The 26,923-nt window shown below is 41.1% G+C and overlaps 2 protein-coding genes across 3 annotated transcripts in view; one reads left to right on the top strand and one right to left on the bottom strand.

Annotated features, from left to right (window-relative positions):
* sik2b (salt-inducible kinase 2b) overlaps positions 1–13,429 on the top strand; it is a 58,944-nt gene extending 45,515 nt beyond the window's left edge. For both annotated transcript variants that reach the window (XM_085131102.1, XM_085131101.1), the window contains exon 15: positions 92–13,429. In XM_085131102.1, coding sequence (XP_084987228.1) covers positions 92–737 — 646 coding nt within the window. In that variant the 3' untranslated portion in view covers positions 738–13,429. The remainder of the gene's footprint in view (positions 1–91) is intronic.
* ppp2r1bb (protein phosphatase 2, regulatory subunit A, beta b) lies at positions 2,801–26,923 on the bottom strand. Its single transcript, XM_085131103.1, is given in 16 exon segments — positions 2,801–13,590; positions 13,711–13,802; positions 13,930–14,072; positions 14,683–14,837; positions 18,708–18,768; positions 18,941–19,114; positions 20,424–20,558; positions 22,750–22,820; positions 22,918–23,032; positions 24,333–24,488; positions 24,603–24,750; positions 24,878–24,972; positions 24,974–25,111; positions 25,861–25,961; positions 26,072–26,162; positions 26,770–26,923. Coding segments are annotated over 16 exon segments (1,770 nt in total). The 5' UTR covers positions 26,848–26,923; the 3' UTR covers positions 2,801–13,573.

The raw sequence follows: 26,923 nt of genomic DNA, 5'->3' as shown, positions 1-26,923 counted from the left end.
ATATTTTGTGCTCTGGAAAATTTTTGTTTCAACTTGTCTTGATTCAAAGTGTTATCTTGCTTGAAGTGAGTTACACCTGTTCTCCCGGCAGACTGCATCAGAAGAGGATGTACCTGCAGCAGCAATCACAGGGCATGGGGCTGCAGACCTACTTCAACCAGATGCAGATTGATGAAGGATCCTACCCAACAGGCAGCACTCCGCTGGACCCAGCTGCATCCCAAAGTTCCCCTCAGGGCTCCCCCATGTCAGCCACCCACCAGCCTCAGGCCCAGCAGCAGGGCAGCCCTCAGGCCTCACCTCCATTCAACCACGCTCATAACCTGAGCCCTGTGATGGAACCAGGCGAGGCCCTCGGTTATGATGCCTACATGACCCATCACCACTACACCCAACATCTGCCTCCAGGATCTCACCTGCACCACCAGTTCCACCACACTCAGCCTCATGAAGCTGCTGCCAGCAGCCTGGGCTTCAGCTACCCTGGAAGCTGCGAGCAGCAGGTCCTGGGGCCCTCCACTGAGGCTCTTCTGCCAGAGCAGTACGAGTTCTCACTGGATCCCGCCTGCCTGCCCCCACCTGCTGGAGGAGAGGTTAATACCGGAGCTATGGGTGGAGTTTTGGCTGCTTCTGGGCAGTCTGACGGCTTGGGTTTGCCTGAGCTGCAGGGCTCCCTCTTGGACAGTGAGATGATGGAAACTGTGGACTCGCAGCATGGCTTCGTACTGGTCAACTAAAGCCAGCTGAGGGGCTTTATAGAAAGCAGTATTAGGAAATGAGAATCCACACAGCATTGAGAGCAGAGAAAATGGAGATGTAAGTGGAGGCCATAAGCGTAGCAACAGGGGAAGGAAGTGTTCATTTTTGTGCAACTAATACAAACTTCATTTCTTAGTTGTGACGAACCTCGACCTTTCTACCAGAATCCTCCCTTAACCTACCTCCCTTTCTCCCTCGTCTCCTCTGTTCTCGTTCTCATCAGCCCTGTGAGGCAGGAAGAGGCCCAGTATGTGGCACAGCGGGAGTTTCACCGTACTGACTCGGCGAGGCTGCTGTTGTCACGTACGTTGTGTGAGGACTGCGCCGTGCAGCCCAAGGGGGGGGGGGGTTGGGATGCCGCACATCCCGGAGGCCGATGGAGCGCAGCGAGTCAACTATGGTTTGGAAGCAGACTCATTTAAGACCTGACTGCGTGGCAACCAAAAGCACAATGGCTGGCAGTGCTTTTTGTATTTAAAATAGGACACCATCAACAACAATAGACTGGTTCTCAAAACACTTTGACTTTTTTTTCTCCTTCTAAGAAACCGATAGTTTAAAAAAAAAAATATTGTAAAAAAAAAAAAGAGAGAGAAGAGAAATTGGCCCTCATTTATCACGGTACCATGAAGATGCCCACAGTGTTTTTGGCTTTTTTGCAGTTATAGAAGTTATTTAAACACTAATGTACAAAGCCCAACATGGCTCTAATGCATAGGCACCAACACTATCATTATACATTAAACCTCTCAGTACCTAAACCGTACCCTAAACCTGCTATATTTTTGCTTTTAACCATGTCTCCAAGCTATTACGTGGGTTGACTAATGAGAATATTAATGTAAGCTATGTGTGATATGCATTTTTTTTTTTAGCTCATTGTAACTACTGATCCTGATTTTCTCACACTACTGAACTGCTTTTTCATCGTTCAATCCAGCTGCACACAGCTGCCAGCTCCAGCTGTTATTGTACTGGCGGAGATGACCATCAGTTTTTGCGACGAAATGGCTACACCTTTGTTTAACAGTTGAATTGTGGGTCATGCGTGTGCCTGATAAATGAGGGCTGACGTAATTAAAACGTTAGGATCAGGAAGCTGCGATGTGAAACAGTCGATATTACTCTGTCTTGTTTTTTGTTTTTGTGGCAATACTGAAGCAATATTAATCCTTAATATGGAGGGGGATTTGTGAATGAAAATAGCCTCACCAGTACAGCCAGCTCTGATTGGTTCCCGGGGCCCTCCGTGTCATCAGAAGTGACATCACTTGAGCCGATGATGTAACCAGGAGATAATCTCTCGCTTACTTTCCACAGAAGTGCAGGGACAAACTCGGAAACAGCTGTTTGGATGGTACTGTGCAAAAGTTTTAGGCTTTAAATCGGGTTTGAGCGCCCTCGACCTTTAAAACAGAACTGATTCTCTTTGGTACACTTGCACGCAACCTTCCCAGGTACTTGGCAGGTAGGTTGTTGCGAGCATCTTGGAGAACGCGATGACTTTTTATGTCAGACTGATTCAGCGATGGAGATCAGGGCCGCCCTGCTGGCAAAGAAACGAAACAATTGAATTGAAAGTTCCTGAAACCTTTTGCACAGTACTCGGTGTAAATGTGTGCGTGCGTGTGCGTCGGTGTGTTTGCACAATCCAGAATTGATCATTTTCACAGCATTTGTTATCATTGCTGAACTAGACAAACACTGTATTGACGGCTTTATTCAGAATAACACAGTGCAGTAGCAGCTTTTAGATTAATTCTGGTTTACATCCTCAATGCTCCAGTCATGCCGCTGTGTTGTTTTTAATCATGGATGATGTTTATAACAATGAAACGACCCCTGAAAGAGCCCCCTGCATTAGATTTTATCAAAGAATGTGTTCTCTCTTACGCTAAGGCTTCTGTTAGCAGAACATCAGTCAGCACACACTGGATCTTGACTGTTGGCTCACCACCACTCTGACTGACAGCAAGCCAGCAACAAGAATGAGAGATTATATATTTGTTTTGTTTTGTTTTTAATTTCTTCACAGCACTCGGACTGTGTTCAATCTACTTGAAAAACACAGACGCATCTTCTCTGACAGATGATTATGATGATTTTTTTTGAAAAATGATCACAATAATAGAGAATAGGACTGTGACCATCTGCTACACTGTCACCTTCAGTGGTCATATGAGTTAGCCTTTAGAAGTGTTTGTAGACGAGGCAGTCCCCCTCGCGTTGTGGACGGCATTGACCCAGAGTGAAGAAGGTGGTTTGACAGTTAACAGTTTTCAGTGAAGGGAAAATAATGTGGACCAACTGGGGCTGCAGTGTTGGTTAAGACTGAAAGAAAAATCCATCCTAAAATGCTTTAACACTGTTCCACAGCAGATCATCTGTAATTAATTAACCAATTAAACAATCTGCTGATTATTTCATTGGCCATCTAGTTGTTTGGTTTTTTGAGTGGCAGTGGAAAAATGCTCATCTTGCTTTAAGTATCACGACCCAGCTCATTGATATCTCTCATCAACTGTCCAAAACTCAAATATTATTGAGGTTTTACCAGATACTGACATTAACCTGTCACTGTGACAATCGTGGTCCAGTGACTAGGCCGTCATTCACTCAGGTTTCGAGACGTTTCAGTTAGTCAGTGAGCGTTACTAAGGAAAAATGTGCATGCCCTGACCAAAGCTTTGCGATTGTTTTGGCTGCTAGCAGGTTACCACGGTCGCCTGTAGTTTGCATGGTACACGGCAAATTGTCCACAGATACTCGCCAGCTGCAGGTGCGATGCAGACCAGAAAAGGAGACAGTTGAAACACGATGGCTTTCACTTTGAAGGCAAAATATTCCCCATTTCTTGTTTGCATCTTATATCTTCCCGCTTAAGTAGGCCTCAGCTGGTAGGTGGGTATTTGCAGACATGTCGGCATCAGAGACCGCTGCAGTCTGCTAGCAACAAAACCAACCATGAGGATGTTTTTAATGCAGTTGACTTGATTGATCTAATGCAGGGAATACACTCACGCCCCCCCACGCAACCTCTGGTCATAGAACATTTAACATGACAGGCAGTGTTCAAGTAATGAGGGTGACAAACCTCATTTCTTTAACTCACTCTCTGGTTCTCGCAGTAGAATTGTGGTATATCGTTAAAAAAAGAGAGCACCACTGATGTGGACAAGCCTCATTCCCTCCCACATTTTTTTTAGCCAGTAGAAGCTCCGAAAGACTCTGACACAACACATCTGTCATGAAGTCACCTCTCTCAGGTTGCAACGACCTGTTCTTGCTGCTAGGTAGCTTTGCTTATTAGCCTGTGAGGAGAAATGAGTCACCCAACATCATCCAGCGAACCCAAGATCAGACTGAATAAAATGGTGTTGGCGTCCTTGGCCAATTGGCAAATTTTGCAAACCCTTTACTTGAATGATGCCACCTCTATAGCAAACACTGTAGTCGAGTTCTGACGTCAGTCCCTCAGGATTTAAGAGAGAGAGAGCTTAGTAAGTCACCATTTTCCACATTTAACAGTCAAATGAGCAAAGATATCACCTTCAGAAACAATGGCCTCAATAGAGCAGAGTGCAGTGAAGCTAGAAGACCTGTTGCAAAACAAGTCTTGTGGTTGCATTAACAGTCCCACCCTTGACTTTACAAAACTGGTCCGTGAGCTGGATGTGTTTATGGTGTTATCTGCCCACATTTTATTGACGCAAATAAGCTCACACCCAGTTTGTGGGTCATGCTCAAATTGTCCTTTAGAAAGAATGAAGTCCGCTGAAGTGTGTGAACTTTGTTTACAATGAAATAATTACTCTGAGGTTTGAAGAGCATTAGGTTGTTAATAATGGTGGTGCAAGAGCATTAAAGGGTGGATTTCTCCTTGAAGTGAATATTGCGATAATTGTTTTTCATTTTGTCAACGGCTACAGGATGATCTGTGGAAGTTTTAAATACTGGAGCACTTTGACAGAAAAGGGGAAGAAGAGATGTAGCGAGAGAGGAGGAGGTGGGAAGGGTTCGTTTTTGCTCTGCGTGTTTTTTCCCCAGCAGATTAAAAACGAACCGCAGATCTGCAAGGAGACACCTTTTTCTCCACTCTCTTCCCCAACAATAATGGAAACAAAATGACAACGGGAAAAAAAAAGGCTTTCAAAAAAAGACCTGATGTAGTAACACTTCAAATGTTGTTTTTAATTCAAGAAAAAGCAACACGTTTGAGTTTATTATGACGTGTTCTGTGTACAGATTAGGGGTGTAATGAATCGTCGGTGTGCGCTCAGTTTGCACCGAATTTTGTGTTAAACGTGAATAGTGTTCAGTGTGCCTTTTACTTTTTTGTATTTTCAGTCTAAATTGATTTTGAAATAGCACCAATACTTCCTGTCGGACCCTTTTTTGTTGTTTATTTTACGATGATTATTTCTTTCTCTTCTGTATTATTTTCTTCTTTTTTCTGAAAGTAAGTAGAGCCAGGTTTTACAAAGGTACAAAACCAAAGTCGCTCAGAAGTTTCCCTGTACGACCCACCGTGTGGAGTTTTGGAGCTTCTTTGTCAGCTTCTCTACCTTGCTTTTTTTTTTTTCTTATTGGTCAATCAGTGTATGCCATTTAAAAGTATTATAGCAATATTTCTCTAGTGGAAGACTACAGTCATGAAGATTCTAGTTGATGTGTTTCCAAGTATAATTTCACCTCCTGCTGACAACAAAAAATCTATCAATAGAAATCCAGTTTTATATTTACCTTCATTGATGTTGACCACACATAAGCTAACTTGCTGTTGAGATTAAAAAGGTTTATTGAACAGAAGAGTCTTGTGTTTGTGTGTGAGTGTCTCTTTGCAACAATGCCGTTCATCCTGGTAGTTGGAGAGTTTTCTCTACTTAATCCAGTTGTCCTATAACTTCACACTGCAGCCGACTGATAGTGTCCCACAGTGGCACGGCGGAGGCGTGGGTTAATGAATCACGCTCACTGCTCTGTATAAGCAGTTGAGTCATACCTGAACCTGAAACCGCTTCAACCAGAGTTAATCTTCTCAATGTGGACAATTTAGCAGAAGCCACAAAACCGGTTCAGGTGCAGCATTAAAGTTTCTCCAGTTTGAGACTTGCCAAGTAAAACTTTCTTAATACCAGTGAACACTTTTATTGTTGGCATGAACATTGTAAAAGAGAAACACTCAAAGAATCCTGAACTCATATTAATAGGAGAAATCTATAACACGCTTTTGAAATACTTGCAGGCATTTTTTGTATTTTTGTGATTTGTCCCAAACTTAAAATGATAATCTAGATCGATCTCTAATCCCTAAACCTAACCAAGGAAGGAAAATGGCAGATTCGCCTGGGTAAAAGACCAAAAGTTGAAGCTGCCTTCCCTCGTAACAGCTATCCCCCAAGAGTCTCTCCATCTAAAGCGATGCATTATCAGGACTGTAACATAGTCCTTTTAACTGAATTAATCAAAGTTAACAATTGATTATATATGTGAAGGATTTATGTCCTAGTGATTATGGAAATTAAAGGTAATATAACCCACTGGCCACTTTATTAGGTACACCTGTTTGGCTTGACTTTAAAAGATGGCCAAGTGAGTCCAAGTATTTCAGAAACTGCTGATCTTCTAGGATTTTCCCACGTGACCATCTCTAGGGTTTACAGAGAATAGTCTTTATTTAAAAAATGAGCAAACACTGTGGCAACAGTGGGAAGGAAAAACGTCTTTTTAACAGGAAGGAACCTCCAGCAGAACAGGTCACGGAGGGGAAACCTTCTGCTAATACCGGTTGAGGTTGAGGGGAAGCTACAGTTTAATAATAACTAGTGATTAAAACCAGAGTGCTCTACAAAGACACATTGAGTGGAAAAGTTGATCGAAGAAGAAACAGTGCATTGTGGGAGAACACCAGCAGCCTAGGCCTATTGCCTAGGAAGTAGGAACTATCTCAACTAGGAACTATATGCTTTATCAAAAAGGACATTTTTAAGGCTAAGGGGGAAAGAAATATAGTAAGGAAGAAATTGCCAGAAACTGAAAATATAAGACGCCCTCCTGCTCCTCTCCTTTCTCTAAGCCCCTCCCCCCAGACAGTCACATTCACGTGCAGGTTAAAAATAACACAGAATTCCAGTCCTGCAAGCCCACTACTAAACCCATTTCTTTCTAATATTGTAGAGTCTTTACTTTTCAATATAAAAGTGCCTTGGGGCAACTCTTGAATTGAAAAGTGAATTGAATTGTGCCACCACATCCTCCATCTTAAGAGAGTTTTTTTTTGTTTTGGGGTTTTTTTTTTTTCTTTTTATACAAGTCATGTAATCAGGTCTGAAAAGACCTACGATTGGTCAAAATCTTTTCTCACGGGCTAGGTTTTCCAAAGCCTGTAAACAAAGCCCTAAGAAGATACAGGGGTCTAGTTTCACCATAGAGTACTTTTGTTTTATTCTGATGTGACACTTTTATCCCTAACTCATTTCCTCAAAGTCAAACGCTTTAAAGGAAATGTGTATTCCTCCATTCCCAACAACAGAAGTGTTTAAAATCGAATATACTGAGTGGTCTCTAACAAGAGCAGGCCTGGAGTTAAACTGTTCAGCTCTTTGAAGCAACAAACACGCTTTTTCATTCTCATCTGCCTTTAAAGAGACATTATAATGCTAAAGATAATCAACTTAACACGGACAACAACAGTTTTAAAAGGCCCATTACCCCAAAATAAATGGCAGAACTTCTTATTTCAAAGAGCTGTAACAAGGCAGACAAACAGGTGACATCATGGAGCAAAAATATCTGCTTCCCTAAATACTTTTTTGTGTTCCTTGGGAGTCGTTAACCATAAATACTGAATGCACATTTATCTGATTAAAACACCACAACCACATATCAATTAGACAACAAACTCACACTCTGCCTCCCTGTTGTACAACCAGCTGTGAGCAACTGCAGCGATTTTGCACGTCTCTTATACGCTCAGCGTTAACTGAGCAGGAGAGGCTGAATAATTCATCACCACTGATGCGACCCAAAGCCCCGACCAGTCAGAGAGATCAGTGCTCTCATATCACATTTAGTCCATCTCCATGGCAATCATCTGTCAATATTTAGCAAACTGCATGAAACTCAAACACCTTTTTTGTTCTGATAGTAAAGTGCACCGGGGGGCTGTCCCGAGCAGAGCTCCGATTGGTTGACCTCAGCTGCAGATCTCCAGCCTGTAAACACATTTGGAGCAAAATGTGCTTCGAGAAAGCAGAAGAAGTTCTCACAGCTGTTTCAGTGCAGAGGCTCGCTCCCTCTTGAGTGGAAAGGGATCATGTAGAGAGACCACGTCAATCCAATCAGCCCACTCAGACAGAGAACAGCTAATCCCACTAATACACCACCAGAGGTAGGTGATGTGGGTGGAGGGCAGCAGGGGGGAGGGGAAGGCGGGGGTCAATCTGTTCATGGAAACCAGGGTCTCACTTCTTTTCCTGGGATCAGACCATGTGCACAACATGCTGCTGGTACTGCTGAGTCAAACTCATGTTTTGTCTGTGAGCTCTGCATTACAGGAGATGACAACACCAGGCTAATTTTGATGCGCTTTTAATTTCGCCTTTGAAAAGTGCAACCTCGCCGGCAAATTTCCCTAAAAGACGGCACCATTTTCCAGTCAAACGTGGGTATTTATAGAACGTATTCACCAGCACAGTGGAATGCTGCTGAGACCTCCAGCAGGCTGCCTGTGACAGACAGAGAAAAGAAGGCTGATACAATAACAGACAGTGTAATCTTTTTTTTCCTCCCCTCAGTAAAATATTACAATATCAGAAGCCTGTTCACTCATCAGGCCAAAGTATACTGTAATGACATCAATGGTTGTCATGACAACGGGAGGAGGGTGGATGACAACATCCTACTGCGTCTTTTAGAGCAGGAGATCACAGCACTGTTCAGGATTAGAGATGCACCAAAAAAAAGAGACAAATACTCTCTCAAATGCAGAGGAGAAACTAAACTTCTGTAACAAGCGATGCATTTTCTTTTCTTCATAATGTAATTCATCTAAAAAAATGAATAAATGTATTAATTAAAACCTCTAAAAGCCCACTGCAGGCTTTGTAGTAAGTGGGTTTGAGGTAAATGCTATAGCTCTGCAGGGCGTCCGCCGAAGATTTTCTTCTATAAAATGATCTCCTGTTCGAAGGAAGGTCACGCAGTGCTCCCATTCCCTCCTCCACTGAATGCACACTGATCACATGCTAGCCAGCAGATGGACAGAGTCAGAAAATCCCAGCACACATGACCCAGTAGTGCCTGGAAAAATCAGGTCCTGCAGGGGCTCTGAGCTGGATGTTACAGCAGAGCCAAGTGTGAACCACACACTTGCTTGAGCGTTCTTCGTGTGTGCTTGGATATTATTTAAGGGCGGGGTGTGGGGGGGAGGAAAAAAAGTTTGTACAGCTTATAAACCCCATGATAAAAGACAATCGAATAGGAGGAGGAGGGAGTGCTGAGATGACAAGGTGACTTGAGGAGGGAAGAAAAAGAAAAACGAGTGGGCCAACGTTCCTCTTCTCCCAACTGATATTTGTCATTTGTCACCCTGAGAGCGCCTGACCTCACTCGTGTGTGTGTGTGTGTGTGTGTGTGTGTGTGTGTGTGTGTGTGTGTGTGTGTGTGAGTGAGTGTGAGTGAGCCGTGCTGTGTGGGGGCTTTGCTTGACTCCTTTCATTATAAATGACATGGTCCTGGGAGGCAGCTGCATTGACGTCAGGGCTCTCAGCTCTGTCAGGGGTTCTAGCTGCTGAAAATCCCCCTGAATAACAGGATCTAAATAGATAGGAATAGGTTGCTGCTGTTTCATTACTGCCTCATGAACTCAAGTGGATTTAGAGGGCGGATTAGCTCTTGTCCTCAAGTAATCGTGTTTTAATGAAGATTTTTGGCTGTAATGGGGGAAAAAATGTGCTTCAAAGCTTCTAGATCACCAGATATTTTAGAAAGAAAGAAAACAACCCTTCATTATTTCATATGTGTCAAGCCATGTCTGAGATATGGTTTGACTCTTGTTATCAGTCTCACAGGTTCCATCTACCATCAAGCCTCCTCCTCCTACTTCACACCATTTCTTGAAAAGCACATCCTGCCTTTAAGCTGCTATATTCTCAATGGCTCTCGAGTGGGTCCTGCTGTAGCAGAATGTGCTGACACTCAGCAGCCACACCAGGCTGTGCATTACAGTATGTGTGCATAATGTGCTCCGGAAATTAGGGCTGGGTGGAGGATAGGGAGAGCACACAGCTCCAAGGAGGGCTGATGGAAGATTTGAGGCGATTAAAAAAAAAAAAAAAAAAAAAGAAGTAAGGTTGGGATTCTCATAAAGATCCCTGCCATGTGATTCATTGCCTCAAAGCTCTCTGCTGACTCCTCATTTGGAATGAACAGAAACGTTGGGGCATCTCGGATGTGCTGCACATAGCATATGCATAAAAAGAAAGTTGCATGTTATTCATACGCTTGCTTACAGCGCATGTCCACTTCCAAACCGAGCCCTTATTTTGCTCCCTCTCCACAGTAGTAGAGATGAGGGCAGGTGTCAGCTGCAGACCCTGCCCCTGCTCTGCGTGGTTCCCCGTGGCCAAAACAGCCCGCAGGACCTTCGCTTTCATCTCTGAACAGCTGCCTACCAGGTCAGAACTGAGCAAATATGAGACCAGGAGCTAGTGAAATTAATGCCACATTTTCCTGCAGACGTCTGCAGGCTGAAAAGCACTCCTTCCAAATCGAACAAAGAGCATTTAAACCACAAGGACAAAATTGGATCTTTCTGCTTGTGACCAACTTTTCTAGTTGTCGATTAGACTTAAATATAGACGTTGTCCTTTAACTAGAAATATGTGATCATGAACCCCGCTTTGGGGACAGAACTGTGATCAGACTCAACTTCACTGCAAGAAAACAGGTTCAATCATTAAGCCAAAGTGACACAAGTGATTTTAACACCATGTTAAATCAGAATGGGCAAGTCCCAGCCTTGAGCCACTGCTTTTTCTTTCTTTTCCTTTGATGCTTCACTTGCTTTCAATTACTTCAACTCCTTCAGGCACACTTAACCGATACGTCAACTCGACTCAGAACTTAAGACCAGAAACCCTCCAAATTCATCCAGTGCACATCGCCAGAAACTTCAGCTGTTTTCTCTCACTGATTGCATTCTGACTCACTGACTTCTTTCAGTGGTGAAATCATTTCAAGTACTATATCGGAAAATTTCAAGCAGAAAAGCTGAAAGTCATTCTTGATTATTATGGTAGCACTTTGATGCCCTTCTCATACGGCCAAAATCATAATGAGTGACCCGCCAATTGTCAAAGCAGGCCACCATTATGTTGCCTTTTGTTTTTTAAGGGGGTGGAACAGCTGTTTTCTATGAAATCTTTCCATGGGCATAGTCATAACCTTTAAACCAATGCTGAAGTACCAAAGTCTACTTTGACTATACATATATCTATCTATGTGTGTGTATATACACACACATATATGTATGCTGCCCTAACCCTATATATAGCAATTTACCTTTTTTTTAAAAATAGCAAATTATGCTCTCAAAGTTAAACTTGATATCAGCTCTATCTAGTAAGTTACTTATCTTCAGTTTTCTGCAAAATCAGATTGTCAAGCATAGAAACCCTAAAAACTGCCATAACAGTCAATTAGTCTGTAGTGAAAAGGGTCGTGTTGGCAACTGCTTGCAATCTGTTTCTGATAAAACAGCAATTAACCACTAGAAATCATCAAAAATCAAACATCTGTCTTATAAGACAGATATGTGGTATGACATATGTCTTATCTTAATTTATTTAATATTTGTATTTGGTGTCCCTGTAATGGGATAATATTGCAATATTATGTATCAATACCCACCCCATACTTTCTATCCAGATGGAAACTGCCTCTTGGGAGAAACCAGCCACAGGCCCCTATGCAGATGGCACAAGGGATCAATGGCTATGACTTCAGTCACAGGTCCTCCATCCAGTGGAGTACACTGTAGAACAAAGTGGTAGACATCTCTCTTCTTTCCCATCATCAAAACATCAGATGAGGAATATCTCTAGGAAGAATGGTTCCATCCATCCAGCAGGGGTTTTTAAATACAAAGAGACCCCCCCCAAAAGACAGCTTTTACTGGTTTTTTCCTTTAATTTGTCACCATTTTTGATAGTAATTTGTATATAAGAAGCTAAACATCCACAGCAGGCCTGTGATTTGTTGTCAATACAATTTATATTTCAAGAATATTTTAAAGTGGTTCGTCTGTTATTCTCCAAATTGGTTTAATTGGATGATTCCTGTCTTCACCCTGAAGCGGCCAATTATACTGACAAAAAGGACTTAATGTCCTAACTGCGAAATTACAAAAGAAGGGTACACTGGCTCCTCTGTGTTACTTTATTCAGATCAAGATACAGTAGTACAGCATCCCAATTTAGAAGAGAATTCAAAACAAAAATAAAAGCGCAGTCTTCGTGATACAGGACAATCAACAATCAAAGTTTATTCAAGAACAAAATGAGGAAGGAGAGAGGGGAGAAGAGAGGAGAAGGGAATGGCATAAGGAGTTCAGGGAAAGACAAAAGTTCCTTTTATCAGCACAGACGATACATTTATTCAATCCGCCCATAACCACCCCAGCTCCCACCCCATACTAAAACATTATGCAGCCTTACGTACACATGCTCCCTGCTCCCCTTCCCACTTTCTTTCAAAGCATGCACTTGTTCTCCATTGTGTAGAGGTTTTTAAGCAACGATTAAAAGTGATGGCCCTTAACGTTTATTGAAAGGCTTTTAAACCTCCTGTTCAGTGGGGAGGGGAGGGGGCACCCAAGCATGGATTTAAGGAAAAAATTGAGCTGCTTTCTAAAGTCATTGGCACAAAGATTAAGAGCAATGCTGACAATATACTACAGAACATTACTTCCCATCCTTCCACACGTACCAAAAATTACTAATTTGGATGTGGGACAGTTATGAGCAACAATTTACGACTGATCTGGCCCCTCTCCATTACTGACCAACTCAGAGCACAGCAGTCTAGTGGATGAGGAATTAAGCAGGACATCATTTCTTTAAAACCTTGTAGATTCTAATTCTGTGAAGGATTTCAGAGGAGAGGGGTTTTATTTGGTGACAAAAAACAAAAGAAATATTCCATAACACCTTGAAGACCTTTCCAATTTCTACTTCTCTGTAGAGCTGCATCTCTGGGAAAAGGGGGCTGTTTCAAGACGAAGCTCAGGGAAAAAATTAACAAGCTTGTTGCACCATCTGCTGCTAAAAGTTTTCATCTAACACTGGGAGAAAAAGTGCTGCAGCACAAAGAGTTAGCACAGTCCTAGGTAGCTAACAGAGACGTGGTACGGTGTGATGACTGCGGCTCAAGTACAACAGCGGCCAAGGGCGTAAAAAGGGAGGAATGTGAGGGGGGTACTGGTTAGCAATGACTAGCGAGTACAGTAGCACATGCATGCACCACTTATTTCAGTTTCATCAACACTTTGCCTTTGTAGAAGCACCCATTTACAGCAAAGCGAAAGGTTAACAAATAAGCCTATGTGCTATGCCTGCACATGGACACCCATTGAACAGTAAAAAAAAAAGAAAGATGAAAAAGGAATAAACATAGGGAAAAAGAAATGAAAAATAAAACTGTTGACAGCTTTCTCTATACATTAACCAGTTGATCCTGAACATCAATAAATATCTTGTAAAAGTGTTGCCTTGACTCAGGTGGGTATCTGGTTAACCCATGTCGGGCTGGCCCATTATGCTAGCGCCAGAACTGTGTACAAAAGAGAAGATAAGAATTGCAATTTTAGTCATTTTTAAATATATGTCAAATATCACTCAATCTGTTAAATGGTTTTAATACCCAGTGATAGGAAATGACAGGAAAGCTTACCACTAATGGCCTCCTGGGCAAAGTATTTAACATCCATGTCTGTGTCTGAAGCCAGCTTCTCCAGCACTGGCTTCACTTCTGTTTGAAGGGCACTGGAAGGGACAAAGTGAGGATGACATTTATTAGACTCAAAGCTCATTCTGGATTTCAGACTTTAGTCAATTTTCCCCCTCCACTGTGCAGAGAAAGCACTGAGTGCTCAAATTCCAGACAACATACTTGCTGTCGAGGATAGGGCCAATCTTCTGAAGGGATTTTGCCACATTGAAGCGGACGTTGGCCACTTGGTCATTGGACATCTTGAGGACCACGGGTAGCATCTGCTTAGTGGTGATCTCCTGGCCACATGCCTTTGACAAAGCCTGAGACAGAGAATGCAGGAGTTACCAAGATGACAAAATCTACATGTAAGTGATTTATTTTTTTTAAGAAGCTCATACACTTCTTTCCTAATAGTGACTGCTGCCTTCGTTTACCTTAAGTGAAGAAGGTAGGTGATCCAGATAAGTATACTTGGGTCATAATTTAGTATAGAGCTTAACTTGCCCTGTTAAAGTTACTGCATTTATACTAATAAAACAAACCCTTAATTCCTAAACTGGGCTTTTCCCGTGTGCAGTGCAATAAAGTGGACCTGCAATAAAGTGGAATCTAGCTTCAATACTGCGAGTCTGAAACCTTTAAGGCATAACAGGTACTCAAAGAGTGCCAAAGAAAAACAAGTAATGTTGAGGCACTTTGTAACAGAAGGCAAAGCTGCCACAACAAAACAGAAACCTCACGGTCTAACGAGCCACTACGAGAAAGCACTTGGCGACAGCTGGTAGTATAAGAAAAACAACTAATCTCTGCTTTTTATTAGAGAGACTAGAGTCATTTTAGATGGATCAGTACAGAAAATAAGCCCTTCAAACAAACTCCAAAGGCCATCATGTGCATTCAAGCATATAGAATAAAGTTCTGTCGACTCACATTGATGCAGAACAGAGTGGTCATCCTGTGGAGGTAATTGGGATCGTTGGCCATACCCAGCACTTTGGGCACGATGGTGTTCTGGGCCCACTCTGCTCCAAACTTCTCCACAAGCTTCATTAGGTTACAGGTCGCTGCCTCACGGATGGCATACACTAGAAAAAACACACAACAGCATTCTGTGTGAAAGGTCTGTGTGTGCCATGTCTCCCTTTCCAGGTCTCTGTGAATGAGCTTGATGGGTAGCTCTTTCCAAATCTGCTTTGCTTGCTAAAATCCTCCAAGATTACACTCTTCATTTTGCTTGGTGTTTGCAATCCACAATTTTAAAAACTTGCTTGTCATTATAGTAATTTTGCTCCTCATATCTATTTCGTTTGCGTGTCCTGAAATAAGACAAACTCTTATCCTCCATGCTAAGATTTTGGTTTGTTGTTGTTGTTTTTTTTATTACAAACAAGTGTCTAAAGGCCTTTACACAGCAGATATATAAAATCCATGCTTTAAAAAACACTTTTCTGAGTCATCTATTCTTAATGCAGCAGTTTACAGTTTGCAGCATTAATTTTTTCAAACGAAGCTCAAAAAAACTCTTGGAGCAAAGCATGACATTCTGTCTGCTGCCTCTTTCTGAACCCAGAATCTCAGTTTCTTCCATTTCCTGTTTAGAAACATCAGGACCAGCTCATCACTGCTTGATATCAACTTAATTTTGGTCCACAGCGCATTTCTGGAGGACAAGTTTTCTGCAAAAACACACATGTGAGGTGTGTAATGGCCTCAACACTTTGCTAACATGCTGTTTGTTTTACAACTCTTTAACAGACAGAGCAGCTGTGCTGGGATCAGAGTGTGGCCCTGTGCTTACACAGGACACATTCAGGTTCAACAATGAGTGTGGGTCAACACATGCTTCAGGTTATATATAAACATCCATGTAGTGTGACAAAATATGCCATACACACATTTGTACTGATTTCAGTGGGAGTGAGTGCGTCTATTAGTGTGTGAGATGGCCGACTTAAAAAGGTGACTGAAATTCTCTCTGGGCACTGGTATAAACTGCAGAGCCCCGAGGCAAACAAGACTCATCATACTGAACCAATTTGGTCAAGTGAACAGCAAGAGCAGTTTGCTTGCGAACATCTTCGAGCTGGACAATAAAAATCAGGGCAATAATTGCATGCACACACAAGCCAGAAAAACACACCCTCAAAACACATTATTATGTGATGACTAACTTACTATAATTGTATCTATTCTGTTTTGGTTATATCTCATCTGGACAGTCATCCTTTTAAGGCCAGAGGGTTACTCAGCCAACACATGCAGGCCATTGTCTTCTCTGTGACAACTTAGATCTTTGTTACTGAAGGAGCCTTCTTTTGATTTATCCATCCCATTACATATTTTAAGTCTGTAGCCAGGAAATATAAATACAGCTGCCAATCTTGTTATAAATACACCCAAGAGCATTTCTGCAGTTGCATTGATGGGCAAAGGTTATCCTACACTGGTTGTGAAGAGAATCTTCATGTCTCACAACCACAACATCCATGAAGATTTGTTTACATGCGTGTCCATCAGTGAAGTCTGACACACGTTTTAAAGTTACTGTAATGAAAGTACAAAATGTCCCATCTATTGTTTTACCCCTGATTTTACCCCATTGTTAGGATATATGCAGTATCTACATCCATTCAACAAAAATGACATTTTATTTATCAGCATTATTTGCTGTAGCAATTATGACGCTACATCTTTGACCTCAAATAGAATTTAGAGCAATAAAGCGACAAATAGAAGAACTCACTGTTAGAAATTAGACTAATGGTATTTGTATGCTGTGTGGAAAAAAAAAAAAAAAGGAAAATACACAAATAATTTTCTCTGTAATTAAGCCAGTGAGGGAAAGATTCTGGGCTGATTCCTGTGCTCCCGTCTTTCTCTGAAGGGCTTACGTAAGTGTGGCACAGCCCTAACCCCAGCCACACACACACACACACACACACACACACACACACACACTCATACACGTAGAGAAACTCACACCAGCAGCATTCCAATGATGTAACCCAGCTGGCCCTTTGTCCTCAACAGAGAGCGTGTCTCTCTCTAATTGGAAAACTCAATGTCAAAAGAACACTACATACTCAGGGAAAACTTAATGCATACCACAAATATTCTAGGTTATAAATACAGTTGGGTGTGTTGTGAAGTTCTAAGGATAAACAGCTCTTTCACCGTTTGAATAAGGATGATTGTTTCGCAGAACCGTTTAAAACTACCGGGAAGAGAAAGACCCCAGGGCAAACATGCACAGATAAACACACACAGACTCGCTCAGTGACCCAACAGGGATTTTAAAAGTCCATTAACAACAGTATAAATCCAAAGCTAGAACTGCAGGCTGTTGTATAGAAAAACAAGGTTAACTGACATAACAAAGTATGACAGAGTGCCTGAACTGTTCTATGGGGATGCAAACAGCGAAAGGTGACAGCATCGCGTGGACAGAGTAAAATGCTGCTACAGCTAGGAGGGTCTGAGGGCAGGCTCTCCTGGGAGCAAATTTTCAGAGAAATTCTCTTTACAGGCTTTCTGTGTGTTACATAAAACACAATGTGAATCAATAACAGTGAGAGATAAATACATCAACAAGACATGTTTAAAAAATATACTGGAAATAACGGTATACAATTATCCATCAGGATAAAATTATTAAAAGTTTCCAACAGGACCCCGTTTACCTCATTTATGTGTATTTGCTTCAATTTCCAGTCAGTGCAAGTCTTTGTGCCGACAACTGTTTTCACTCAAGGTTCTAGATTCTCTTTTTCTTTGTTTTCTGTTTCACTGACTGCGTGCAGCTACTCCCTCAAAGCAGAGTGAACGGAGAAGATGGGTTAAGATAACGTTTCTTAAATTGACTGAAACTTGCTACGTGACTGAATGCAATGAAAGAGGAGCCCCTTAACTGTGCAGACGAGCTGAAAAACCAATAGAAGAACTGCCGTGATTAACACAACGTAGCGACTCGAGAACACCCAAAATCTGCACAAATGTAGATGACTCCTTCATGTGTCAAAATGGAAATGAGAGGGTCCATATACAGTTCTATTGTGACACAAGATCTGACAACTTCTCAAACACCATTGTACTAGAGGATTTAGTTCTTTGCTGATTACAGCTGTACTACTCTACAGATGGAGAGTCTCCAATGGTATGTATAAAACAAAACACCTCCATCTCACCCCTTCTTTACCCTGAAACTTCTTCACTTCCACCCTCTAAGCGTATTAGTCTCTTCTCTCCAACAGTCTCTCTGACCTGGTCATAAAATAGTATCAGAATGGTAAGAGGACCTCTCTAAACTGCGTGCAACGTTCAGTTAGAGAAATTAAAGAGAGAGATCAAAATACTGTGTGGATAAGTAATGGTGAAAATTTATAAAGGAATAAGCAGTTACTACTTATGTTTAAAAAAAAAAAAGAGAGAGAGAAAAAAAGAGCTAGTGTACGATGAAGGTATCAGAGTGCTACCGAGCACTGACAGCCAAAGCAAATAAAATGCCATTGGGAAGAGGCGAGAGAATTAGGGGCATTGCCACAGTAAGTACAACCCTCCTGCAGCGAAAACTAGAAAACGAGGACAATTTTCAGGCTAAGATTTGTATTCATAGGATAAAGGGGGTGTTGCAAAGAAAGCTGCCCATTTAAGCATCTGTTCAAGCAGCGTCTCATAAGTTCGCCAAGTTGGCAACAATGAGGTGAACTGAAGTGTGAAGATCACTGCTGTGGGTGAGAAGGGTGTCAGGCACCAAAGCTGACTGTATGCATTTAGATGTAAATAATATGAACAAATATCCAAATCCCAAAATTGAAAACCAAATACCTCCCTAACAAACAAATATGCAAACAGTCAAATACTCAGCTCCACCTTAAGACCCAACAGATAAAGTATCATACTATGACGATGATAGTACATCAAATTGACAAACTTTGAAACCCATAACAGCACCTTACCGTGGTCAATAAGCCAGGCCATACAAAGGGTATTGAGCTTCTCATCAAAGAACTCGACTCCCTGCAGGAAAAAGGATAAAATATAATCACAACCATTTCCTGGTTATCTACAGTCAAATCGGGCCTGATAGCATTTTAGCTAATGTTGGTGTTTTTACACATGGTGTTAATTAAGGATGACATTTAAAACATGTTATATGGCTTGCAGCTGTCCCAAAGACTCCACGACTCACCAGCTGTCCTGCCAGCAAGGGCATGTACTCTATGATGGCAAGGCGAACCCTCCACTTTGCATCTTCTGCCAACTCCACAATGGCCGGCAGCAGTGACTGAGAGAGCTGTCGTATGCCAATCACCTCGTTCACACAGTCAAGGTTGGAGATGATGTTCAGACGCACCTCAGGGCACTAAAACAGACGAATTACAAGAGATAGGTTAAGGTCATGCCAGCCTACTGTCATCAAATTCTGATTCATTTCAAACCCGATATAATCGAAAATGTAAAACTTCTTAACCTACATATTTTACACTTAAGAAAAAGAAGAAAAAAAAAGACCAATCACATATTATGTATCCAACTATGCAAACCCCATCTAAAAAGGCCAGACTGCCAAGAGGTTATGTCTTACAAAGCGGAACCAATGTTATTATAAAGAGCCTGAAATTAGGGCTTGCGTTTGTTCAGCTTTGAACAGGATATTAACTGGAACAGCAAAAGTACACAGCTAAACTTTTTAAATCAACATACTTTAAACTCCAGAAACCACAAATTGAAGAATGATTTGACACATTCAATCACACTAACTTAAGCTGGGACAGAGCAGTAGCTGAACAAGTCACAGAAAGTATCTGAAATCTGTACAGTGTCTCCCTTTCCTTAGATAAATGTACTTTGAAATTTGCAAGTCAAAGCTGTCAGTTTAGACATTAATCTAATTAGTCACTTAGTCTTGTGTTTGTGCCGTGAGGAAAATGGGCCGTCTTTAAATAGGACTAGAGGAAGAGAGTTGAGGAACTTAAGGCACAAGCCTTCCAAAACACTGATACACATTTGTCTCCGACCTGCCAAACCTGTGTCTGATATCAATATTCACTAATGTAATGGGACAATGTATTAATGTGGGAAGATGTGAGTGAGCTATTCTTCAACATGAACCTAACACACTTAGAGGAACAATGTAAATCAATATTCAGGAGCTAAAACACATTTACATACAATTTGATTCTTGTAGCAGCTTCTTTGAAAAATGATTACAAAAGTAATACTGACAGTTGCAAAAATAACTCGGATGTTAGACACACAACCCTACCTCCTTTAATCAGCAATATCCACAATTATTCCTTATTACTGAAAATACAATCAGAATGCATCAAGCAGTAACCCATTTGGCTAAGCTGTGTCTGACTTAATTATGCTTTCCTCAAGACAGCAGCCAATCAGTCTTCCAATTGTAAGGTCTCAGTTAGGCTGCCAACTGCATGAATCATCCTCCTACCCAGCCAGGTGGCAGCCAGGTACATCTGGTGGCTGCAGCTAAGTGGCTTTGCTGTCTAAGACATGCTGATCAAAGAAGGCCAAAGAACTTGGTCAAATCGGGCTGCCTTGTAAGCAGCTTTTGTTTACAGTGGTACTAAACTACAACCGTGCCTTGTGGATTTCCAAAGCCAGCTGTCTAATATAAAGAAACCACAATTAAAAATCTGCATTTCCTTTACCTCGTCCTTGAGCTGAGCCAGAAATAGAGGCAGTAAGTGCTCTATTGTGTTGTCCTTGCCCAGGATGGTTGAAAGTCCCATAATGACTGAGGCCAGAGCCGATTTCACATGCTGGTTGGTGTCTGAAACAAGTTCCTAATGGAGGACGGGAAACACAGGAGACAGAGAGATCAGCCCAAACAAATAGTTAAGACAAAGTATGTAAATAAACATCAAGACCACTGCAATGGCTCATATTTGCAACGCAGCAGACAAGGAGCCTATAATCGACCTGTGTGTAAATACATGGTAAAGTGAACTTAATACTAGTGAGAATTACAGTCATTGCATCTAACAACTGTGCGTGGAAAAACTTAAAATGTGATGTAGACAGAAACAGAAATGGGTGTACATAAACAAGCAAAGAAATCGCTTGTTATCTACCAATAAAATCAACTCTGCAGTGGGAGTGATGGTATGTGTGTGCCAAGTGCCCGTGCTATGACGTTTATTACATTTTTCCAGGGAAGTGTGTTTGTTGCTACCTGGATGGCTTTTCCCACTGCTGTATGTATGTTTACAGGACAAACACAGACTTCTTATGACAGTCATGCAGCTTGCTCTCTTTCAAACACACACACACAAAAAGTACAGTTACAGGAATTCCACTGTGAGGCTACCTGTATTTCCACTACCCTTAGTGACACAATAGTTAGTTACAACACAATAGTGCCACCTTCTGCTTAAAACTTGAACAACACTGGCATGTATAGTCTATAAAACATAACCGCAAAACATAAGGTCTTGACGTCAATTTAAAGGAATTCATAGATTTGCTTCCTAACAGACTAAACAAATAAATGATAAAATTGTTTTAGAAAAGTGCTATAAATGAGAAAAACCTGAATTATTTACTACTAGATTAATTTTCTCAATCTCTTATATTCTCTAGAATACAAGAGATATAGATGTCACCTTTTCAACATGACAACTTCATGACAGTGTAACCATATTTAACCATTATCTGCCCCAAACACTACATTATAAGATCTAGAAATCATAATTAGATTCTCCTGCTATTCTTACAGGCTACGGATTAACTGTTAACTATGTCTTTGTCTGAGAAATGGATCTTCCCTGCAAAAACAGCCCAGTGCTCTTATTCAAAATTCTTAGGTTTACACAAACAAACATTTTACTTTTTGTGAAGGTGATGGCAGACTAAGGTGTCACCAACCAAACATGTCTGCTCAGTGAACACTTTATACAAAATAGTCTCTTTCCCCCCTCCCTCCACAGGAGACAACTAAGATTCAAGGATTATCCACACTTTAAATCTGAATGTAGCTGAACCGACAACATTCTTCCCCATCCTGCCAGGTGATACAGCTGGCAAGGTATACATGCAGCCAGGCATCAAAAACAGTTCATATCTACACTGTGCACCCAGCCAGTTTGGTCGAAAGAACTTAAGTTTATATATTTAGGCTGGTCAGAGAGCTGACAATTACTCCTTTAGCAGACATGCCCCTAGTACTTTAGAGGATTTTTTTTTCTCCCTGAAACCATTATTATTATCATCATCATTTCTGTTGCTGCTCCCACATGTGACTTTGTGGTTTAAATCACATTTTCTGTGGTTTGACCAACTCAGAACACATTTATTAATCCTTCACAAAGACTTTAAAAGCTCTCTAGGTTAAAGAAGTTAGTGGGCATCTTTGAGCATCTTATGGTCTGCTGCCCCTACAGATTGCAGCCACACAACAGGCGCTTTGTTTTCTGCATGTGGATGCTGTCCATTTGATTTGCGTTTATGGTGTAGTCTGATCAAAGCACACCTTATTTACAATGTTTCAATTCTCCTTTTGATCCAAATATTTGTGGGAAAGGTTTATTTTCATATTTTGACCACATAAAAATCTCATTAATTGCTAAAATGTGGGGAGAAGGTGGGAAAAATTCAGTCTTTAGGGGTACGCTTGCAGCTTTAAACATGCATTCAATTTTAAGAGGACCTTGGAGGCTCCACTGCCCTACCAGAGTCCTAATAAGCACATTTATCTACAGCAAGGACACTTCAGTGTTTAACATTGCTGTTAAAGTCTGGGTTTATTCAAAACCCATGTTCTTGCCAAGCTCCAGACCAATGTCAGCAATGGCATTGGTCAACCCCCCCCCCCCCCAAATGAATAAACACATATGCATTCAAAAATGTTTTAAGGGAACAATAAAAAGATAAGCTTTCATTTGTTTTTCTTGCTTTACCAGTGAACACAAAACTCTTGTCTTACTGAGAAGAAAATCACACTGCAGCTGACAGAAAGGTTTATTTATTTATTTTTACCTTGACGCAAGGCAAGATGTGAGTCATGATGATCTGCTCACGATTGTCCTCTGGAAGGTTCTCGCAGAATTCTAACAAAGGGAAAAATACATCATCAAATATAGAAAGCAGTGGTCAAGAGGCTGAATCAAGTTCGCCAGTGCGATTCATTTGAAGAAACTTTCCTACCTTGACATTTGTTGGCTGCAGCCGCACGGACCTCAGCTTCACAGTCCTTCAGAAGATTCTGGAAAGCTGGGACCAGGTCATTCTTTGTGATCTCTGGGCCCACTGCTTTCTGGAGCTACATTCAGACAGAAATCAATTAATCTCCATTTACTAAGTAAGCATGTGACACAATTCCCAGTGTCTTCCAGTAAAAAGGTTACTGGAAGATACTGGGAGGTTTTTAATGTGGCTAAAAGTTCACATTGTGATATTATGAGCAAACAACCTGACTCAAAATTCTCAACACTGATAGTTAAGAGGTTTCAATGAATATTAAGATGGAAATAAACTTTAAGATTTCTATGTATAAAACAGATTTTTTAATGTACGTGCCATGGCCTGGGTCTATCACCTGGCACCTTATCCTCTTAATTTTGCTGACCCTGTATAGCCATGTATTGCATGGATGCATGTCAAAGCTGCATCCAGGTAGTTAAATTTTCGGCTTAACTGGAAACTGACTTTTTAAAATGTACAATATTTCTGCTGCTACTTATAATCTGACACAGGTAAAACTCAAAATAGCCTCTGAAATAGGCCTGTTCAAGCTAATAAATATTTACTATGCATTTTCCTCATATCACAACTGTTTTGTTACCAATAAAAACACGTTTTTTATTTGCTCTAGAACTTACTAAACACATCAAAAGCATGGTGTTACTGTAATGAAAATGCAAAGATAAAGCTCCAAATATTACAAATCTTAATTAAAGCCCACTGGTAAAATATTTTAATTACCTATTAGTAATGTTTGTGGGCTAATTTAAACTTGTGTCACCTTCATAATAAAGCTCAATAGAGTTTTGCAGCTGCATAGATTCTTTTGATCAAAAACGGCTCAATGACCTAGTTGAATGCATGCGATTAGTTGTGCCCACAGCAGCATGGCAACAAAGAACTTTAATTCAGCTCAAGTCTAAGAGAGCCTCCTTTAAATCTCTCCACCCAGTTTTTGCTCTTAGTATTTTTTCTGAAGGTTTTAACAGGAAGTTAAGATTTAATCTCAGCTACTTGTTTGAGGATGTTGGGTTTGTTATCATTATTATTCCAATGACACCTTTGCTCAGTAAATTGTGCAGCACAAATGTTTGGACAGGGGTGGTTTATTTAATGATGTGATGTCAAACAATTCTTTGAAAGCACTACATGTGTCTAAACTAAGATTACTAACATTTATCAAAGAAATGCAGCAGATTAACAATGAAATGTATGAACCTTTTGTTGTTGTTGGTTTTATATCCAGTAAAAGAAAAACAGTCAACTCCACTTCAGAATTACTCTATATCAAAACAGTGCCCTATTTAAAGTTATTTTTAAACAGAATTTCCAAAATGTTAATTCTACATTTAAATCAAAGAAGTTCTTTTTCAGTTTACCTCAGAGAACTTGTCAGCAACCATGTAACGGACCCTCCAGGACTTATCTTCTGCAGCCTGACGTAGGGTTGGCATCACCAGGGTCTCCAGATCCTCCTGAGGCAGCAGAGTGGCAATACTGACACAAGCCTCCACTGCAAGCAGCCGCACTGAGTCCTGATGAAGAAAGATGGGATCAGTTTGGCCTCCCAACAGGCAACGACACCAAGAATGACTACCAAAATAAGAACACTGCAGTTCAATGGATTTTTTTTGGATGGATGTTCATACCTGCTCATCAGAGGCCAGGGCAGTGAAAAGGGAAATTATGTCACTTTTTACATACTCCAGCTCCAAGACTTTGGCAAATTCCCCCAGTTTGGATGCTGCAGCACGACGCACCATAGGAGTGTCATCTGAGCACAAGGTGCGAAAATGCCTAGGAATAACAACAAACATCAAATGAAACCTTGTGTCCACCAAGTGACTTATTACAAGCAAATAAGTTAAGAAAAAAGGATTTGGAGCAATTTAAAAATCTGTCCCCTTTTTAAGAAGCCACTTACTGGCGAATCTCAGCCTTGACGGTGCTGGAAACACGAGGATAACAGACGCTAAAGAGGCCACAGGCAGATGTGCGAGAAGTGAACCAGTCACCACTGGGCCAACCGCTTCACCAAAGGCTCAAAGTGGACCTCCAGGTCAACTGGAGAGTGCTCCTGAGAGATCTTTCGCAGGGACTCCACAGCTTTGTCTCTGACTACTGTCTCTTCCACTGTAGCTAGGCTCTCCAGAGGAGGCTAAACATCAAGAAGAAATAAGTGGAGATCAACTTAATCCACACTGATGATGGAAAAGCATTACAAACAAACATCTCACAAAAACTCTATATAGCAAATATGATACAATAGGCATTAAGGGGTTACTCACAATGAATCTCTAGATGCTACATACATACTAACAAATGACTGGCTGTATACGATTGCTTACAGTCTGAATGTACCTTTCAACAAACTGAAAATTTATACAAGGTTGTGATAAAACAATTGTATAGAATATGATGTACTACTAATTCCAAATTTAAAAATCTCTTTACAACAAACAAAGAAAAGTTAACAAAATCATCAAATCTGAAGAGCTGAAATGTCAGTCGATTACTTTTATTTTTGTCATCATAACCATGATCATCTTTGATCCTAAGTCCACAGGTCAGTCCTGTGTTGAAACTGTTAAGCTGAGGGACTGATGTAATTGTGTCAACAGTTTGTTATTACTAGTCTAAATCCAGTAAATGAACTCTGTGTGGGTTAAGATGTGTTTAGATACTACCTTTTGTGTCCTAGTGCAACCTAATATAACCTAACTTTAACATCAGCATTTGGCCCACTCTTGAAAAATAAGTTGATGCAAAGTTCATGTGTAGTAAATTGACTTTTACATAAACTAGCTAATTCTAAGGAAATATCAATACAGATTTAATATAATGGGGAATGCATCTCCTTGCAAGCATGTGTTTACAAAAAAAATCATCTGAAGCTTGTAGACTTACCAGAAGACAGTGGACATACTCTGGACCTCCCACCAGCATAGTGAAATTGCCAAGCTGTTCAGCCAATGCCAAAAGCACCTCATCTTCATCATAGATAGTGTCTGAGGGTGAGAGAAGGACTGTAAATCTACATGCGGATTACTGGCAGCCTCAGCAACTACAAGGCCCACTTTATACATTCAGCGCTTTAATATAAAACTGCTTTTATTACCTGTGAGGAAAGGGAGGAGTTCAGTTCGGGTCCTCTCTACACCCAGGGCCAGAGCAATAGTGGACAGCTTCTTGATGCTGTTCAGACGCAACTGGAAAGCAAAAATGGAAAATTAGTGATGGATTCAAAAACCCTGGGCCAATAACAAAATAAATAAATAAATACAACCCTATAATTCATACTGTTAACCCAAGAAAGCGTATTAGTGTTATCATCCTGTTTAAAATTGCGTCACAAGTTGCTAACTAAAGCTACCCAGCGTTTCAAATTGCTTGCTAGAAGGCAAAACTTTCCACTGACTGATAGGAATAAATTGCGTGATCAGGCGTGATCTATACCTACTGCGGCCTCAAACGCCCCGCTGTTGTGATTCCTTAGTTGAACGCTCATTCGACTAGCTTGGCTAGACATTAGCTAGCAGCTAAATGAATGACCTAGTTTGTCAATCTTTGTGATAATATATTAAAGTGTACATCTGCGTAAAAACAAACTCAAAGAGCGGTATATTACTGTCGACAACAAACTAGACTAACCGGGTAGGGTGGGCCCGGCAGAAAATTCCTGATAGGCCCAGACCGGGAACGTTACTTAGCATATTTGCTAGATAGATAGCTAACAATCTGACGACTAAGAAATTATGCCAAACGCTTTTATCTTTAATATAAAAAAAACAATAATATTAAAATCAGGGTTCCTACCTGAACGTCCTCATTTCGCAGTTCATCAATGAGAACGGCGATAGGGTAAAGAGAATCGTCTCCATCAGCTCCTGCCATTTTGGATACTGTTGCAGTTACCGAATGGCGCTGCGGTGCTACACTACGGGGTTTCTGCCAGAAAGCAGCAGCTGCA

Source organism: Neolamprologus multifasciatus, chromosome 14, assembly GCF_963576455.1.
Source record: "Neolamprologus multifasciatus chromosome 14, fNeoMul1.2, whole genome shotgun sequence".
Lineage (NCBI taxonomy): Eukaryota > Metazoa > Chordata > Actinopteri > Cichliformes > Cichlidae > Neolamprologus > Neolamprologus multifasciatus.
Note: the sequence above shows the minus strand (reverse complement) of the source record. Positions and strands in the feature narration are given on the sequence as shown.